This window comes from Globicephala melas, chromosome 4, assembly GCF_963455315.2.
Source record: "Globicephala melas chromosome 4, mGloMel1.2, whole genome shotgun sequence".
NCBI classification, from domain to species: Eukaryota; Metazoa; Chordata; class Mammalia; order Artiodactyla; family Delphinidae; genus Globicephala; species Globicephala melas.
This window is the reverse complement of record NC_083317.1, coordinates 107,172,711-107,192,832: the sequence shown is the minus strand read 5'-3', so window position 1 is coordinate 107,192,832 and position 20,122 is coordinate 107,172,711. Positions and strand designations below refer to the sequence as shown.

The 20,122-nt window shown below is 38.2% G+C and overlaps 1 protein-coding gene and 1 pseudogene across 1 annotated transcript in view; one reads left to right on the top strand and one right to left on the bottom strand.

Moving 5' to 3' along the window:
• LEKR1 (leucine, glutamate and lysine rich 1) overlaps nt 1-12,164 on the top strand; it is a 277,970-nt gene extending 265,806 nt beyond the window's left edge. Inside the window, exons 15-17 of the mRNA XM_060298487.2 lie at nt 3,285-3,993; nt 5,244-5,299; nt 11,772-12,164. Of these exons, the coding sequence (XP_060154470.1) occupies nt 3,285-3,698 (414 nt within the window). The 3' untranslated portion in view covers nt 3,699-3,993; nt 5,244-5,299; nt 11,772-12,164. The remainder of the gene's footprint in view (nt 1-3,284; nt 3,994-5,243; nt 5,300-11,771) is intronic.
• Nucleotides 5,274-5,610, bottom strand: LOC115844912 (large ribosomal subunit protein uL29-like; annotated as a pseudogene).
• Nucleotides 12,165-20,122: the final 7,958 nt, after the last annotated feature.

Sequence of the window (20,122 nt, the reverse complement as noted above, 5' to 3'; positions counted from 1 at the left end):
GTTATAGGGACATCTTTGGGTTTGCTCCACCTTTCCATTTCCTCCTTCAGTGTAGTGTCACTTGCCCAAAATAGCTTTTAACTGACTTGCTTTATGGATGTTTTCCATAGAGCACTACTCCTTTCCTTTGAGACTTGAATTTATTTATTTATTTATTTATTTATTTATTTATTTATTTATTTATTTATGGCTGTGTTGGGTCTTTGTTGCTGCACGCGGGCTTTCTTTAGTTGCGGTGAGCAGGGGCTAGCTACTCTTTGTTGCGGTGCGAGTACTTCTCATTGCGGTAGCTTCTCTTGTTGCAGAGCATGGGTTCTAGGCACGTGGGCTCAGTAGTTGTGGCTCATGGGCTCTAGAGCACAGGCTCAGTAGTTGTGGCACACGGGCTTAGTTGCTATGTGACATGGGAGATCTTCCTGGACTAGGGTTCAAACCCGTGTCCCCTGCATTGGCAGGCAGATTCTTAACCACTGGGCCACCAGGGAAGTCCCTGAATTTAATTTTAGTAAATGGATTGAATTTTATTTTTCTTTTAATGAGAGCCGTTGTCATCACATCACCCATCATTTTATCCTTCCATATTTGTGTATCTTTTATTCATGTCACCCATTTATTGATGGCATTGTTAACTTCTATAATTTTTTTCTTTTATATATTCACATAAAGTGAACTCTTTCCCATGGCTTTCTTTTTTTGTTTGTTTGTTTGTTTTTTGCGTTATGCGGGCCTCTCACTGTTGTGGCCTCTCCCGCTGCGGAGCACAGTCTCCAGACGTGCAGGCTCAGCGGCCATGGCTCATGGGCCCAGCCGCTCCGCGGCATGTGGGATCTTCCTCAACCGGGGCACGAACCCGTGTCCCCTGCATCGACAGGCAGACTCTCGACCACTGCACCACCAGGGAAGCCCTCCCATGGCTTTCTTAATCAAGAGAGTTTTTATACTAACTTATTTAAAGCCCTGTAAATCTAATCACTTCAATACATTTTGCCTGTTTACTAGTGGGGAACAAAATGCATTGATGCTTTTTCCTTTTAAAAGAAAGTTTAGTTTAAGTTTAGAAAAGTTGGGCAAAACCAGATGTGATGTCTTACTGTTTTTATTGCTTCAGTGTTCTGGAACAAAATGGCCCCTGCATGCTTGATATAATTAGACAATTAATTTAGGCCTAGGCAGCTTGGAGCCAGGCTCTGGAGGCAGGCAGGGGCCCCACCATTTCAAAGCTGGGTTACTCTCAGCAAGTTACATACCAGTGTGATCTTCAGTGTCTTTCTTTGTCAAATATAATTGTTGGGAGCAAGAAATGAGATGACACCTAACAAGGCACTTTATTAACCTCTTCTCTAGCCCTCCCTCTCCTGCCTTTTTAACAAGTATTTCAGGAAGAGTTAATGAGAACCAGATGATAAAGCCACAAACACCATCCTTGGTCTCCTGTTCCTCCAAAATAATAATAATAATAATAACTGGAAGCAAGTAATTAATCCCCATGATTTGAAAAAAAATGTGAATATATGGTTCATATGTCTATTACTAATATATGTAAATGATGAGGCTTTGTTTGACCCAGACATGCCGCTGATTTTATAGAATATTAGTGTACAACGGTTAATCTGAAATTGCTCCATATTCTGCAACTTTAATTACCAAATTTGGAATCGGATGGAGTTCTGACCATAATCACAAGAAACTCAAATACAGGAAGATGCTACTTTCCCTGATGCTTTGTTATTTAGTTCCACTGACAGCAGATTAGTCAGTAAGCCCTTAGGAGGATGCTTTCCACTGAGCCTCAGACTTGGGAATGCCTTGGCTGTTTTTACAAACAAGCTAACCTGATGGAAAGTCATTTTCAGCTGAAGAATCCTACAGTACAATCTCTTGAATTGTGTTTACTTATTTGGATACCATTTTGAAGTGTTTACTTTCAATCTCTTTTTTGACATCCTGCAGCCATGAATGTCAGGACATTAGGGAGATCCAAGACCTAATTCTCACCACGGGGCTTGAAGTAATTTTGATGAATTCCATAGATGAAAGATGGCTATCATTCTTCAACTAGAAATGTAGAGTCTCATCATTTGAAGAAGTTGCAATGATCTCTAGTCTAGTCACACGCTTGAAGCTTAAATTTGCTCCAAAACCTCCCAGTCAAGTGAGATTCAACCCTTCAGAGTATCCTTGGACAGCTCTGGCTATTAAAAAATTCTTCCTTCTCTTAAACCTCATAGCTTCCACCCTTGGCTCCAACCAATGTTGGGGACATAAAAAGCAGCTCTGCTCAAACTTACGATGCTGCAAACTTCTTGAGGGCAGGAACTGTATCCACTACAGCTTCTAGTAACTTGATACATGATTGCTGAGTGGAGTTCAAAGCAGATTTTGTTCTTTATTTCAATATATATCTTACAAAAGAGCAGATCATCAGTATATTTAAGTTCTACTGAGAAAGCATCACATAAAATTACTGATTTTATTATCTAAATGCTAGAGCTGATATATTTTATTCTTTCAATTTTATAATTCAAACAATTTTTATCTGTCACGTACTGCAGTTTCCCTTCATTATAAAATAACATACTTGGGACTTCCCTGGTGGCACAGTGGTTAAGAATCCGCTTGCCAATGCAGGAGACACAGGTTCGAGCCCTGGCCTGGGAAGATCCTACCTGCCGCAGAGCAACTAAGGCTGTGTGCCACAATTACTGAGCCTGTGCTCTAGAGCCTGCGAGCCACAACTACTGAGCCCGCGTGCTGCAACTACTGAAGCCCGTGCGCCTAGAGCCCATGCTCCACAAGCCCCCGCTTGCCAAAACTAGAGAAAGCCCGTGCACAGCAATGAAGACCCAACACAGCCAAAAAAATTAATAAATTAATAAATTAATGTGTTTAAAATAAATAAATAAATAAAATAACATACTTAATTGCACTACAGATATTAACTACAGATGTCACACGTGCAGGACAGACTGTCTCAGGCCCAGAGGGGTTGAAACCCCACTGAAGTAGGCATTGGACATTCTGAGTTCTAGCACCAACTCCACCACTATCATCTGAGTGACCCTGACTCTTGGTTCCTCTTCTGCAAACTGTGAGGGTTGAAGCAAATGTTCTCTTAAAGTTCTTTCCAGCTTTACAGATCATTTGCATTTTTGACTTATTTGTCCCTGTCAAAGAACATAGACCTCTGATTTCCAGTTCAGTTCTCAATTTATATTGCCAGTAACTATCCATATGTACACCGTTTAAAGCTAGGGCTGCTTTTTCTTTCCTTTTTTTCATTGCAGAACACTTTTCTTCAGGAAACAGTGCGTAGAGAGTGTGAAGAACGCTTTGAACTGACGGAGGCTTTGAGTCAAGCCAGAGAACAGCTCCTGGAGCTCAGGAAGCTCGGCGGACAGTCACCCCTATCACCAGGCTCCCTCAGCCAGGGAAGCCTAACCTCCTCTGTTGCAGCTAGCAGCAGTCAGGGAGAGAAGAGGCTCGCAAGACTGAACTCCGAAATGAGAATCAAAATCCCCAGCCTGCACGGAGTGTCGAAACCCACCGCTTCCCCAGCCTCAACTCAGCCCAGCAGGGTCAGCAGCTCAGGTTTGCCCACCCTCCCCCAGCCACACCCTCCCCGGGGTCGAACGTCTTCAGTCAGTGAGACCCGGCAGAGACTGGCTGTCATTCTGCAGAGGAGACTGAGTCAGCAGTGATGGAGCCAAAGTCAGGAGCAGCTCCACACAGCATGCCTGTCTTTCCCAGAGTCCAGAAACTCACTGTACGAGGATGAAAAGGATCAAATTACTACCACAGATTAAGAATGCATACTTACAGATATTTTTAACAAGACAGTTGGAAAAGCTAAAGAATTGTGAAACCACATTTTCCAAGAGGCCTTTGAAACTGCAACAGATAATGAAGTTGTTGGTATTCCAGAGGGCCAATTTCTATATTTATGTATTGTGTGTTTCGATGTGCTCTATGAATATGCCCTTTTAGAGATCATAGGTAAAATTTTTCACCCATAGCATCTTTTCTACTTTTTTGCACTATTACAAGCAGATCTACTTCCACAAAATAATAATAATAGATTTTATTGGTTTTGTTGGTGTTTGTTCATTTGTTTGTTGAACTGAATAGGTTAAATAGATGTAATTAGTATTCCAAATAGAAAATGAAAGGACTTAATCCTTAATTTGATAATTTTAAAAATGCTTATTCAAATATTCACAAAGTTCTTCATAATCAAAACTTTCTCTTTTTCACCTCATAATCTAACTGGTTAATCTAATTTCTTTTTAAGTGTGGTCAGAAGTAATGATAGGTAATCTTTGGGAAGACAGTCTGGGAACCTCTAGAAAAAGGGACAGAAACTCCAATTCAAGAAAAAAGTGGTTTATTTCTCAAACTATAGAGATTATTTTCGATAACAAGGAGGCTGGCCATGGAAATATTACTTGGTAGAGATTTTCTGCATTGAATGCTTTTTGGTATTCCGGGTCAGATTTTGGTTTTAACTAGTATTCTGGAGCCATTGTGTAGAGAACTAATTCAAGACAGTTTAGTAGATGCACGTAGTGCTAATTGGGGATTCAAATTGTATTACCCCTGAAAATGGGCATCTTGTTAACATGTTTTCTATTTTCAGAGTGAAAAACTAAAACCAGAAACCAGACCAGCTATTTTACGTAATCTTAAAGCTTCAGGCTCCTCCCGTTTCTTAAAACACAACTCTTTACCTTACGCTAGTATTTATTTATCATTTTATCCATCTGATAATAGTGTATTTCTCTTCCATGACTGATTTTACTCAAATCCTTCATCTGACTGCATCATAGATATCCAGGCTTCTTACTCCCAGATTAGAACGATACTAACATGTGTGAAATATGGCACATAAAACTCTCTGCTATTTGGCCACCATATAGATGAGAGAATCCAAAGGTACTTGGAATCCCTTCCATGTGCAAAAAAAGTAAAGTTACTAATCAAAATCAAGTTTATATCCAATCTTTCAAAGGATTGATCTAATCTAGGGTGTTTTAACCTCAAACAATTCCACATTAGCGCCACTAACTTCCCTGACTAGTTTAAGTGAGCACATCGTGTATAAAGTCTTAACAATGCTTGCTTTTGTTTTACAGAGATTGGCGTACTTATAATGCATTTGACGGGAGAACATAACGTCATCTAATGGTGGTGCTGGAGTGGATCTTAGAGGCCAACCCCAACAATCTCTCTCTTTTTTTTTTTGCCAGTTTGTTCGTGTTTTATTGACGCCTGGATGCTCAGGCCTTGATCGCGCACTTCCATGGTGGGTGTGGCTCCTTCCGCAGCTGCCTCTTGGCCTTCAGGTTCCCTTCGGGTTTGTTCAGCCGGCGTCACATGGCACAGTTCCAGGGGTCTATACTTCTCGCCCTTATATAATTTCCTGAGGTTCTCCTGGTTGATGACGGTGAGAACATGGGCGATGGATTTGCTAACACCTCGGACCTTGGAGAGTTTAGAAGCCGCGCCTCTTGTCACTTTAGCGACGCGCTGCTGAGACAGCGCCACCTTCAGGTCCTCCAGTTGTTTCAGCAGCTCCTCCTTGCCTCCAAGGTCTCAGGCCTTAATCTTGGCCATGGCTGTACAAGCGGCCTCGGCTGGCTTCTTAGAGGGAAAGAGAAACAGTCTCTTTACAAATAAGGAATAGATGCTCAAAGAAGTCTAACTTGGCTAAGGTGGGACAGCTAGTTAGTAACTGAGCTAGAACCAGAACCACTACTACCCGAACCCAACCTTTCCACCTCACTTTTCTGCTTACCAGAGAGTCCCAAACCTCCATCATGACTTTTGTCAGAAGCACCTACAGTGTGGTTACCTAATATTTTCTTTAAATGCACTCAATTTTTAAACTTAAATTTATATAAAAAGGAAGCTTGACCCGAGGAGGAATAATTATAAAGTAATGAGTTTAATATACTTTAAGATAAATATGTATCTATTAAAATACAAAATGTTGTTAACATACCCCCTAAAATTATCTTGTATAATGCCAGCAGTACTCATGCCACACTCTGGAGACTACTCCACCAGACCTCAGTGTTTTTGATCTGGTGTTTGCATGTTCAGATTACAAATACTCATAAGGTGGATGGCAAAAGCTAGTGGAAAGTCTAGTAAAAGCACAGGAGAATATTTTGGGCAACAGTCTTTGTTGTCATATTATACGTGCTTTTCCACAGTCTTGCAATTTCAGTTCTCTCTTCAGGAACCATGGGGCTACATTTTTTCTAAATTATGAACATATTTAAATTTGTAAAGAACGTCACCCATAAGCTTTTCAAAAGTGACATACAGACCATCCATTGCAAAACCTGGTTTCTCAGTTTGTTGTTACACTCTTCCTTTACAATGAGTAATTTGGTAAATAGGCACTCTGAGAATAGAATCATGATCTGCAGTCAGGCTGTATTATATTCCACACGTATGTCAGAGAGGTAATTCCGTGGATAAACATAGAGACAATATTTACATTTATTTCAACCTAGACCATCTGAAGCAGTCTAGGTTGTGTGCTTATATCTTTTGAAGAAAGACACTTAGAAAAGAGAATAGCATTAGAGTACGTAACCTGAGGGTTAAGAACACATTTAAACTTTCCTTGATTTTTGCACTGATTAACTCCTGGCATGAAAGAGTATCAGGAATGTTAAGAAACCAGTGACTATTATGGCAAAATAGGGCTCTCAAATGCATATAATGGATATTAAGTCTAATAGTTTTAATTTCCCTATAAGACATACATTTTCCATGACTTCAGTGGAAGAATTTATAGGTGTCAAAAGAAAAGAATAGCATAGAAAATATTCCTTAGGAAATTATAATACTGTTTGTTTCTTTTCTTAAACTTAGATTGGTAGACAAAGATGGGGGAATTTTTCTGTAGTTAACAGATTTCTCAAGCACTATTTTATAAAAGTTTATTGAATTAAATGACTATAGTTAGTCAGAACTACTTAAAAGTTATATTTTCTGGCAATAGAATTGACTAGAAGAGAAATTAATATTGAAAATTATGTTAGCTAAGATCTTTTAATGTTCTATTGGTCTAAAAGTTTTTGTAATATTACAGATTATAGCCAATTTCTTTTTGATTATGCAACAAGTTTTCTCAAGCTTTATCTTTTAAAGTTCTTATGATGATTATAATATTGCACTTATAGATCAACCTAGTACCCTAAAAGGGTTAATTCTCTGTAGCTGAAAATTCCGAACCATCATGTTGAGTCTTACTGAGCACGGGAAATCAATTTGGTGTGTGTCCAAAGTTCACAAATCCCACAGTAATTATGGATTTTTTTACTTTCATGTTTTAAGATAATAATTAGTGTATACTGTAACTTGCGCAGGGCACCTTTAATGATCCCAAACCATGATAGACAATAATGGAAGCATTCCTAAGGCAGTGTCTGTGGTATCTTAAGGAAGAAATTCTACTTTTTCTTTTGAAAATATTAACCCTGTGTAATAATAAATTGTAAGGCCAGTGTAATTGTGTTGCATCTTTAGAATCTGAAATATAAATTATATCATCTTTGTATATTCTGAATTAACAGATAAAAAATTTTAACAGTAGTTGAATCTGAAACACACTTATCCTATGGCAATATTTACCATGATCCAGAAAATTGAAAGTTTTCTCTCTGCTCTAGCATTTATATAGTATAAGGCTTTATATCCATTAAGTGAGTAAAATATGTACTAAAAACCCCTTACCCGCATAATATAGCCTTAATACTTAGGCTATATTATATATTCACTCATTTCTTCAACAGATATGGAGAATTGAAAAAGCACTGTGAAAGTTACAACAGTAATTAAGATGTACTACAGATGCCCAAGAATTGTGTAATAGAGGGCAGTGAGGAAGTGTATACAGAGATTATAATATAGGGCAGCAGGTGTTGGGAAGAGAATCAAAAACAAGGTGTTATATGAGTTCAACTTTTTGATGGAAGAATCAGGGAACACTTTAAGCAAGAATTGGAATTTACAATAGGTTTTGAAGAATGAAGGAGGGTTTTATAGAAGAAGGTATACCAGGTAGAGGACATGTATAAACAGAGTCATAGATATGTAGAAAATACTTGGTGAAGGGAAGTAGTGGGAACCTGAAAAAGGTAGGTTGACCCCAGAGCTTGGAGGTGTTGAATAAGAGCCCATAGCAGGATTTTGACTTAGAAGTGGCATGCACTTTGTTGAAATTTGGGAACATAGCTCTGGCAGGGCTGTATTAGAATAATTATAGAGTGAAAAGGCTGGAGGTGGAACACCAATCGGTATATTTGTAAAGTAGTCCAAACAAGAGTTAATGAAATTCTGAATAAAGATGCTGATAATGGGAATAAACAGGAAGCAGCTGACTCAAAGTCTATTCAGAGAAGGGAAAGAATTTGTTCCCTGTTAAATGCACTTTGAAACCATTACCAGCCATTGCCACTTAGCAGGGGTGCAGTGTATGAAATTCGTTCCAATTAAAGGATCACCCTTTATTTAAGAATATTACAGCTTCTCTGAAAATGTGGAATCATAGGAACTACTTTTTCATTTGGGCAACAGATAACTAACCCACAGATTCAGTATTCATAAGAATTCTCCTTAAAGCAAACTACAAATCTGAATAGTGTTCTAAGAATTATGAGAGAAGAATGTGGAAATGGACATTAAAAATAGCTATCATCTTGGCTCAAAGAACGCAAAGCACAACTCAGTGGTGAGCTTTGGGAGTGATACAATGCAATAAACTTCTTTCCGATTTTTGCTTACCATTTATGAGGGAAAATACAGAAGATAGCAGCCAAAATAAAAATAAAGATTATCTTAAAGTCCTTAAATTTTATAGTTCTGAAGGGACCTGACACATCCTCTGGTCCAGACCTGTAATTTTACAGAAGGAGATAATAGGTCCCTTAAATGTTGAATAATTTTCCATTCTTATAGTTGCTTAACAGCTGACTTGACAAGAGAGCCTTGGCCTCCAACTCTTGGCCACACATCTCATTTCTACACTGGAAGAACAGTATCAGTGCTCTAAATTTTTGCTACTCAAAGTGCTTCAGCAGGATCAGTGTCTCCTGGGAGCTTGTTAGAAATGCAGAATATCAGGGCTCGCACCCAAACCTGCTGCATGAAATCAGATTTTAATGAGACCCTCAGGTGGTTCATATACATGTTAAAGTACGAGAATCACTGCTCACAGTGGTGCCGTTGCCCCTGGCATATTCCGCCTCTAAGAGCTGTGTGTTAGTGTTAGATGGAAATTGCCTCACCACACTCGGTTCCCTTATGCCTAATCTGAGACCACCGCCACCCACATCCTGTGGACCCATTCAACATCTCAGCTTCCAGTGCACTCAATTCTACTTCTTTGCCTATTGACTGTGAATCTGTAACTCTCCAGGAAAACTAGTGAATTAAAGGAAATCAGTATTCAGCCAATATTCATAAATAGCTTATATCATCACCCAAATTTCTGAGCCTGAAAAGAACTAGAGATTTGTTATTTAAAAAAAAAAAAAAAATCCAGTAGAAATACTTTCATTTTGATCATTGGCAAGTCATTGAATAACCTTACATTTTAATCTCATAATGATATATATTTGGATATCTGATTACCAAAAGAAAATTCGACAATACTGGTTTTCTTTTGAGGCTTGTGAAACAATACTTAGATAAGTTCTTAGAATTATGAAGGAAATGTTAGAGTATCATTATTCCCCCTGAAAGTAGTTCTCAATCACTTAAATATAAAACAGTAACTTGCAGTATTACACCAAGATCAGTTTATTTTAAAGGTAGAACTGAATGGGTATTTGATTCAGATTCTCAATTTCAAAATCTGTATTTAACACAGTAAGGCACTATGCCCACTTGTCTGTAAGCATTAAGTCAGCTCATCTCATTATACCACAGGGTGGCCATATTCTCTAATCTTTTTGAATCCAGAAAATAGTGAAAGGGATTGAATTCATTTGCCGTTAAAAAGTTTTGAATACTTTTTATTAACATACATACTGCTGTTATTTAACTTGTATGGTTATTTGTTATTACTATTAATTCTCATAAATAATAATAATTCAAACCCAAGAATTAGACAGACATATAATTTAGAACATTGAAGCACTTTTAAGTAGAGGCTTTCATATGACTTAACATTGGAAATATATTTGTTTTCTGAAAAATACGAACATCTGGCTTTGCATCGGGCACCATGGAAAGATACATCCACCTTTCTCTCAAGTGAGCTTGTTGTGGTCTAACACATTAATCTAAAGAGGCACCTTCTGCCTTCTGCCTTCTTAAAGTGAATGAGTTCTACAGTTGTAATTTCCTATCTGGAACCTTAAATTTCTAGGGAATAAAGGTTACTGTCAAGATTCAAGTGACTACTTCTTTCGTTTAAAGCAGAATTTCTTAAAACCCAAGGCAGCCAGGTTTCCATTTTCTATTACTAGACTTTTTTTTTTTTTTAAGATGTTGGGGGTAGGAGTTTATTAATTAATGTATTTATTTTTGCTGTGTTGGGTCTTCGTTTCTGTGCGAGGGCTTTCTCTAGTTGTGGCAAGCAGGGGCGACTCTGCATCGCGGTGCACAGGCCTCTCACTATCGCGGCCTCTCTTGTTGCGGAGCACAGGCTCCAGACGCGCAGGCTCAGTAGTTGTGGCTCACGGGCCTAGTTGCTCCGCGGCATGTGGGATCCTCCCAGACCAGGGCTCGAACCCGTGCCCCTGCATTAGCAGGCACATTCTCAACCACTGCGCCACCAGGGAAGCCCTATTACTAGACTTTTTAAATGGTTGACGTTTAAGCTGGGATCTCATGGGATCTCAAAGTTAGAATCTTTTTATTCTTCCAAGGGGCACATGGTACTCAGTATAGAACTGAGGTTAGTGAGAAGAGGTGAAGTTAGGGAGAAGAGAATCCACTACCTTATTTAATAGCAGTGATTAGGTAAGGACTTAATACACATGTTCCCTCCAGAATTGTTGGTCAATATTTTTGCCAACGTACCCTGAAAAAAAAATTTTTTAAATATGTACCTCTTGCACATTTTTAGGTTGACATCTAAAACATTTCATCATAAATATAAATAGTTGCAAAGGATATTGTAATGATAACCAGTATATTATAAATACGGACATTTAAAACTAAAACTGTTACTTTAATATATTTTTATAATTGTAAACCTTTTATTGCTCTCCTATCATATTAAATTACTACAAAAGCATGTACATAACTTTACAAAGTTCTTCTGGATTGAGTTGTTACTACAGTTATTAATATACTACTATTAAAAATAACATAAATATATTATAAATTTTGACAAATAAGTATAAAAGTTAAGTTTTGCTGACAATGCATTTCTTGATACCATGAATCAATATCTAATGTTTCTCTATACATTTGATGAAAAAGAAGGTAGATGTAGTCAAAAATAATTGATCTGTACATAGGATCTTACTTACATTTTATTAGTAGGATGTAGAAAATATTAAACATTTTATGATGAAATAAGATGAGGATTTTACTGTATTATAATAAACATTTGAAACAGTATCTGGTAAAAAATTGTTTTAACTACTTCATAGAATAATAAGTGCCAAGTGGAAAGATGTCATAGAAAGTTTATCTATTATATCTCCAGAATTTTGATAGTCTAAGAAAACATTCTAATTACATTTAAAATAATTAATGACACTAACCTATACTGCTTTGCTATTTAAAGTTTCTTTTCTTTTCAGATAAGGAAGTGTCCTGGGGACAAATATCAAGAAGACCTGAGACGCTTCCCTGGTGATGCAGTGCTTAAGAATCTGCCTGCCAATGCAGGGAACATGGGTTCGAGCCCTGGCCCAGGAAGATCCCACATGCCGCGGAGCAACTAAGCCCGTGTGCCACAACTACTGAGCCTGCACTCTACAGCCCTCGAGCCACAACTGCTGAGCCCACATGCCTAAAGCCCGTGCTCCGCAGCAAGAGAAGCCACCACAATGAGAAGCACACGCACTTCAACGAAGAGTAGCCCCCGCTTGCCTCAACTAGAGAAAGCCCGCGCATAGCAACAAAGACCCAACACAGCCAAAAATAAATAAATTATTTATTTATCTTTTTTTTTAAAAAAAAAAAAGAAGACCTGAAAAGAGCTGCTTATATTTAAATGCATTGCAGGAAGGGGAATTTTTAACAGTCAGCCTTTCTTACTAGTGTTATTTTCGCCTTGCTTTCATGAGACTGTCGTCCAAATGCATACTTTGACAAAGCCAAGGCATAAAAAAAAGAGACCCATCAGTCCAAAATTGTCTAATTCCCATGGCTACAATCTACTTGTATGTGAACTCAGAAAATCCTAGCGTGGACTAAAATATCATTTCTAGCATGACACTTTATTTCAACAGGAATATTTATAAGTTAGGGAAATCCAGGAAGCTCTATGAACTCAAGATCATCAACCCCTTCAAGTACCCCCGGGGTACACATACTCCATGTTAAAGGCCACTGTTCTAACTTAGCAAGTCAGGTCAACCAGAATCTTGTTTGCATTGAAGCATTAGACCTTCTGGGCATAACTTAGTAGGGTACCTCAGGTCAGAGGGTTGGACTCCCAGACCTCAGATCCAAGACAGAGGCTGGGCTCCCCTCCCTGGGCCTGCCTCCACCCAAGAGTTCCCAATGTCAAGGAGAGGACCTGAGAGCAACCTCCTGCCTCTTCTGGTCATGAGCCCAGATCACAGAAGAGGAAATTTCTGAGTGCAGCATCAGTGGGGTCCTTGTGGTTCTCTGCGACCATGTCCCCATGGAACTCTTAATATACTGTTAACCGGAGAGACCCCAGAACCGACCAAGCCCATCCACTTTATGCAGTGTAAGGCAGACCTGCAATCACCAAGAAGAAAAAGTTCTCCTTCAATATCCAGTTGGCAGCAGTAGGAGAAGCAGTGAAGGGAAATGTGAGACACAAAGATCAAGTTTGGGGTCAGGGAGGGCTTAAATTCTTTGTAACTACATGGTTGGAACTCTGAACCAATAATTGTTAATGTCGTCAAATTCTCGATATGTACATTACATTAACTTGGGGAAAAGAGATTATACTTGTGTTTACCATTTGTGCCCTGGACACAGTATATTGGTAGGGAAAGATGGCCCTATTTGATGGAAAGAGATATTTTTCCATGTTTTGATTTTATTATTTATGATCAAATATAGTCATACAACCAATATGAGAATTTATTTTGCTCATGTATTAAAGGCCCTTGAAAATGTTTGTCAAAACATCTGTAATTTGATGTTTTAAACTGGTAATAATGCATTTCAATAGCATATATATATAGAATCTATTTGCTATTCCTACTTTAATTACCGATGTCCCAAATGTTTCTAATACTAACTTAATAGGTGCACTCTTTAATTATCAATGGCCCCCAGATGCCCAGAGTCTCTGCAACCATCCAACCCCTCCAGGATTGGGACAGATGTTGGAAAGACACCAGAAAGGGTGAGCATCTGGCTGGATCTGAGGGCATGTGACCTGACTGAATATATGATCCTGACTGTATTTCAACCACAACATCTTTAGGAACTGTCCATTTATTTATTTTTGTTGTTTACGCCTCTTCTGACCTTCCTTAATGTAAAAGCAGCTAAACTTTTAACGAAGAAATTGTATATTCATACAGTATTGAAACTCAGTCATTAAACGTTTAATACAAACCTTACTCTAAATGTAATATCATGAGTTTCAGGACAGCTCTTCTTGTAAAGGTTCTGAACTTTCCTGAAAATATGATGAGAATGTTGTCTCAGCAGTTTTCCTTGGCTGCCTTTGGATTTAGTCCTAGTACTCCTGAGGGAATAATTTACCTCAGATCTTCTAACTTATCTAAATGTGTGTAAAAATGAGGCTATTATACTCCTTGAGTTAACGCAGGTTAGGATCAGGGTCTCGTTGCAGGTTAGATTGAGGGGTTTTCACCAAAAGGGCATGAATAAAAAAGCATGGAGTCCTCCTTGCCTGGTGAAAGAGGAGGTCTTCACAGGTATCAGGCTTATGCCCACACTTTGTGTCCCTGGTTTAAAAGCAGAAAGTAGATTTCCAGTGTAAAATGGCATGGCATCTAACAGGCCTTGATGCAACCCCTTCCAATATCCCATTAAAAGCCCTGTGATGGAAAAGGAAATGTCACATACGCACAGCACACAGACAACCAAGTCACAGCAAGAGCCTGGCCCCCCATTGCTGTGCCACATGGGTGCTGCCCCTCAAGGCACCCAAGCTACTTTGCTGGGAACATTCTGAGATGGCCATTCCCAAAAGAAAAGAGGAATCGTGTCTGAGTGGTGGTGAGGAGGGAAAGATGGGCAGTGATGCACTGTACCCTAGGAAGTGGGATTCTCTGAAATAGCAGTGGATCAGCATAACAGAGGCTGAGCAGCCAGGTAGAGAAATACACCTGACGGTACTTGTAGGGGTAGTAGTAGCAGCAGTAACAACAGTTTAGTAGTAGTAGTAGCAGTAGCAGTAGCAATAATAAAGAAAATGATAATAGCAGATATTTATTGTTTATCGTGGGCAATGTACAATACTAAGGGCTTTAAAAGTATTCATTTAATGCTCCGAGAAACCCTGTGAGGTTGACATATTTATTAGCTTCCTTTTACAGATGATAAAACTGAGGCATAGAGAGGTTAAGCAGCTCACCCAAGTTACACAGCTAGGAAGTGACAACGCCTGGACTGGCAAATAGGCACTGTAAGCTGAAAACTGGGCCAGGGACCAGGTACATCACCTTCCCTCCCACTCCCAAGTTTTGTCTCTGAGAAGGGATGTTACCCTCATTCCAGAGCAAACTTGAGAGATGTCTCTGTAACCTATCTGTTGAAATAAAGATCTAGCTTCATTTGAGAGTGGGCAATCAAGAAGGAAGGCAGAAAAGAAGGAAGGAAGGAAGAAACAGCTTAGAAGCTATGAAAAAAGCATTACAGAACAAAGGAAAGAAAGTAGCACATAGGAAATAACAAAACAGACCTAAGAAAAGATCTACTGCACAATCTTATGAGGCCCCTCTAGGAAGTGATTTAGCATCCTGTAGAAGCAAAATATTATAGGCCTCACATTTCTTTTTTTAAAATATGTCATTTTCTATATTAAGTCTTTAGGTCCTGTGCTTCCTGATTTATTTCTAGAATATGGTGTCCTAGCTATAGCCTTAAAAAAGCAGTTTCTTTTAAACACAGACAAAGGAGAAAAAGAGTATTAAGACTGGTACAGAAGGAGAGAGAAATAACAAATTATACAGCTGTTCACAAGATAAAACTCTCCAGATAAAGACAAAGGTCAAAATTTATAAGAATAAAAACATGTTCTAAATTTAGTAATCATAAAAGTGCTCCTAAAAATTGTCTATAAAAGTCCATTTTTGAGACATAGATCTTCAAAAATTAAAGTTTCTTTTAACTTTAAATAAAGTTAATATAAAACAGAAGGCCTTGATGCAGCCCCTTCCGATATCCCATTAAAAGCCCTGTTATGGGAAACATTGGTCTCTGATAAGCTGAATGGTCTCTGATATGCTGAACTACTACTGTACTTGAGATAGTTGAAATTAAAGCCTTTTGTTCTCAGAAGTCATTTATGCTCTTTTTTCATTGTTAACAGTATGAAATTACAGAGTGAATGAACATTTTAGAGTGTGTATGGACTCCCATTGTTTTGTTTTGGAGCAAAGTATCTTAAGACTCTGTCTTTGCTCTTCTTCCTTTGATGTATTTCTACCATCTTATTATGTGCTTTCCACTCTCTCTCTCTCTTTTTTTCTTACTTGCCATCTTCTGAATAGATTTTCTTTTTTCGTTTCTTTTTCTTATTCCCACCATTACGCCCTACTTCTGTCCCTTTGGAAGTAATGCTCTCTACAACTATTTTTAGGAGTTACCCAGACATTTTTTTTTAATATTTTATTTTATTTTATTTTTTTACTTTTTTGGCTGCATCAGGTCTTCATTGTGGCATACAGGCTTCTCTCTACTTGTGGCATGCGGGTTTTCTCTCTCTGGTTGTGGTGTGTGGGCTCCAGAGCTCTCAGGCTCTGCAGTTTGCAGCACGTGGGTTGTCTTGCTGAGGCATGCGAGCTCAGTAGCTGTGGTGCACAGGCTTAGTTCCCCCGTGGCATGTGGGATCTTAGTTCCTCGACCAGGGATCGAACCCGCGCCCCCTGCATTGGAAGGCAGATTCTTTACCACTGGACCATCAGGGAAGTCCCAGGAGTTACCCAGACATTTTAACATGCTTACTTAATCTCTTGATGCTTCACCCAAACAATACAAGTACCTTACAATATTATAACTACAACTTTCACAGTGTTCCAATTTATATTATATTTTGACCATATTTGAATTCTATCTTGTTTGTTTAACCTCACAAATTAGACATGACTATTATTGTTATATGTAGTCAATGTTCGTCAATTTCTTTGCTCACCATTTGTTCTTGCATCTCAGACTTTCCTCCATTTGGCCTCATAATCTTTCTGCATAAAGCAGTTTTCCATTCTAAAAGTTTTACTCAATTTTTCTCCAATCTGCTAGATTTTTTTAAAAAAATTCTCTTGTTCACAAACTTTTCATTTCTTTAAACATACCAAACATGCTTATTTTATATTGTGTCTGATCGTCTTTACAGATCTGATTTTTCTGCCTGTTTCTGCTGGTTCTCGCTCATGGTGATTTATTTTCTTGTGTGGGGTGGGGGGAAGGGCAGAATATGCCTATGTGTGTTTTTATGTGAGCTTAAGTTCCTTGGAACTTTATCTATAGGAATTCTTTGAGACCTGGGTACAGACTGCATTCTTCCATAAAAGATTTGCATTTGCTCTTGATTATACAAACATTCTTGGAGCACTTATATTAAAATTCTCTTCTTTCAATTTTTCAGATGCAGATAAAATAAATTCATACAAAAAGCCACATGAGGGCCAGGCTGCAGGTACAGATTCTCAGGTGAGAATTCATCCCACTCTCCTCCAGCATAAAGATCAAATCAAGATGCATGGCTGTCTCCTGCATAGCAGGTTATTTTTTACTCATCCTTTGAACTGAAGGTAAAGCCCTTTGAGATTCCAGCTTTATCTGAGAGTCTCCTATAAAACTTCCAATTTTGCATGGGCCCAAGGCTTCATCTCCTCCCCTCCACTATCAAACATTTTCCAAAAAGTTCAAGGTTTCCACGTTTTGGCAGAAATATTGAGAGAGCTGGCTTTGGCTCTCCTCTCCCGAAGTCGCTACTTCTGTCTTGTTTTTGATTTCTGCAGATTCCTTACTTCTGTGCCATCTGTTGATGCCTTTAAAAAGTGTTTTCTTTGTTATTTTGTCTAGCATTCTGGTTGTTTTCACTGGGTAAATCTTTTAGCATATCTAGTTCAGCAAACTAAAGGCAGTAAATATTCTGTGGAGATGGGGGGACATCCCCTCCCTGCAGTATATGTGCTGAATTGAAGACCTCTATAAAGCACTGTGTCAGAAGAATACAGAGGTCTGGGAACCAAAGGATAGAAACAAAAGTGGCCTCATTTACCATTATTCCAATGACCACCTTTCTCTTTTTTTGTAATATAAGAAGTTAAAGCTAGAAATTTCCTCCAGTCATCTGCTTCTGGGAGAAGCAAATCCATATAGTGTTTAATGTAGAATATATTTTTCTGTTTGGAAAATACCCAGGATATATTTTATTTATTTTGATTTTTTTGGTTATTTTTAGTCCATAGCAAATTAGAACAAACATTGCTTTCTAAAATTAATCCTGAAAAGAAATGCTGATTTTTAAGTAAAATTATCCATACTTTTTAACTTTATATTATTTCTCTTCATTCATTCATTCAACAAAGATTTATTAAGCTCTTTGTGCTAATCACTATGCTGAGGTGATAAATTAAGAAACATCTGTACCAGATAGTTAATTTCTTGCATTAAATACTGTAAAAAGAGAGGAAGATGAAAACCTGCTTCTCTGCAGATAACAAGTCAGTGTTTGACCACAAAGCATTGGTTACCTGGTTTCAAATCGCTTCTAAACAATTCTCCAACACATTTTGAATGAACCCCAGGAGCTCCAATGACTGTGTCATTAATAAACTGTTGAACTCATAATTATTTACAAAGAAATGGATCAAAAAAGAAATTTCTTTAAGAGGTGAAGAACATAAGTTACATATTGCCTGTTGAATGAATTCTCCACTAATTCATTCAGTATAGATTCATGGCTTCAGGAAAAGAAGAATATAAAAAATACGTTTAATCAAAAAAGCCTAGATTAAGACAAAAATTAGTAACAGCATCCCTCACTTTGGAGGCATTTCCAAACTCTGTTTCACTTACTATCACCATTGGCCAAGGGCATGCACCATCTCATTTGCTTTTACCCCACGGTGCACATGGCAAAGGCCTGGACATGCTACCTATTCGCTGGGCTGGGTGAGAGTATTAGCAGAGCTCTCCTGCTCACCCCAAACAATCTGTGACTGTGCAGCCTGTATTTCTCATTAAAAGTAAATTCCATGTTAGTCTGTACAGAAACACCTTTTGAAGTCATGAAAAGCATGGCAGAGTTGAAAGAAGTGATGATCTAAGTGGTCTTTGTTTGGCATTGGGATCAAACACTACATTTGTTATCCAAAAAACGAGAGTATTTTGACCTTTATCTCTTTATACAGCATTTAGGCAAGAAATGGACTGTGTAAAGATATTTTATTATACTCTGCTCCTTCCTGAGCTGGATAGTTTTTATGTCATGACATCAGTTTTCCTTACTTACAATTATCCCTTAATCTCTTACGTCAATAACATATTCACACATACTGAGTCTCCTTCTGTAATTAGCATTGACTGAATTCCATACCTAATGCCTAAGTAACTACCTGGGGTATGGTTTAAGAAGACAACTCTGAACTGCCTGCATCTGCTGCTACGTCATGCCTGGGAGAAACAGACTCTCCCTTATTGATCTACGAATAATTGAAAAAGAATGAAAATCAGAGTTTATCAAGTTCATGTTACTATCTTTATGTATTGGCATTTGGAAAATCTCTAGTCATGGTTTTTCATTATCACTATGGCTTTTAAAGCCTCCAGTATAGTCATTTGGGCAAATGAATGAACATCAGCAACTGCATGAGAACAATGGCCTCACTTTGTGGTGTGATGTGGGGAAAATATTTTTTAATTTTCTAACGTGCTGGGCAACGAGTCTGACTCATAGAGATAGTAATTATACCTCTTTTCGAAAGTGAAGCAGCAGAGAGAGAACATACTAAAATTAATGAAGAAAGCAAGACTTAGGTTCATTTTTTTAGGTTCATTTTTTTCTATCTGGAGAATTCATGATCCTGAGAGGTTTTTAAAATGAATCATTGCTTTGTGAAGTATAGCTCAGGAGCAGATATTTGTCTTTGTGTCAAAAACAAGGACTCTTAACAAATTGAATCTCTTCCTACCTTTAGATAATTCAAGAAAGATAAAATCTTGAGGGCTTTATAGTACTGAGCAGGGATAAAGCCTTCTTACAGACTGGAACAAAATTCTTACCAATTTCAACTGGCAGATAAAAATGTATTTCAGAACTGATTTTCACATAAAGAACTTTTTAATATTAGAACACTCCATGCAGTCAGGGTAGTTGGTAATTGTAAACATACTACATTATGTGAAAATGAAAGCTGATTGATTCTTGTGGAGCATGCATTAGTGATAGCGTGAATCAGAACAAGAAACATTTTCTCATTCCTTAAGAGGTGAGAGTAAGGTGGGAGGAGGGGTGGGGAGAGGGTTGGTTTGACAGTGAGGTAGTATGACAAAGACCAGCTGAAAACAAGGGCAAAAATTGCAAGGTAGGTGCGCTTTAATTTGAATTGCAAAGGGCAAGTGTATGACCTTGAATATTTGCTCCATGCCTGATTCAGCACCTGTGGCTCACAGATATGGATGTAAAATAGTTCCAAGTCCAATTCAACTCAGTAGAAGATTGTGTTCTCTCTCTCTCTCTCTCATTTTTGGAATGTGATATAAAACAATAAAACAGAGATTGACAAAAAAAGACATTGCTAGG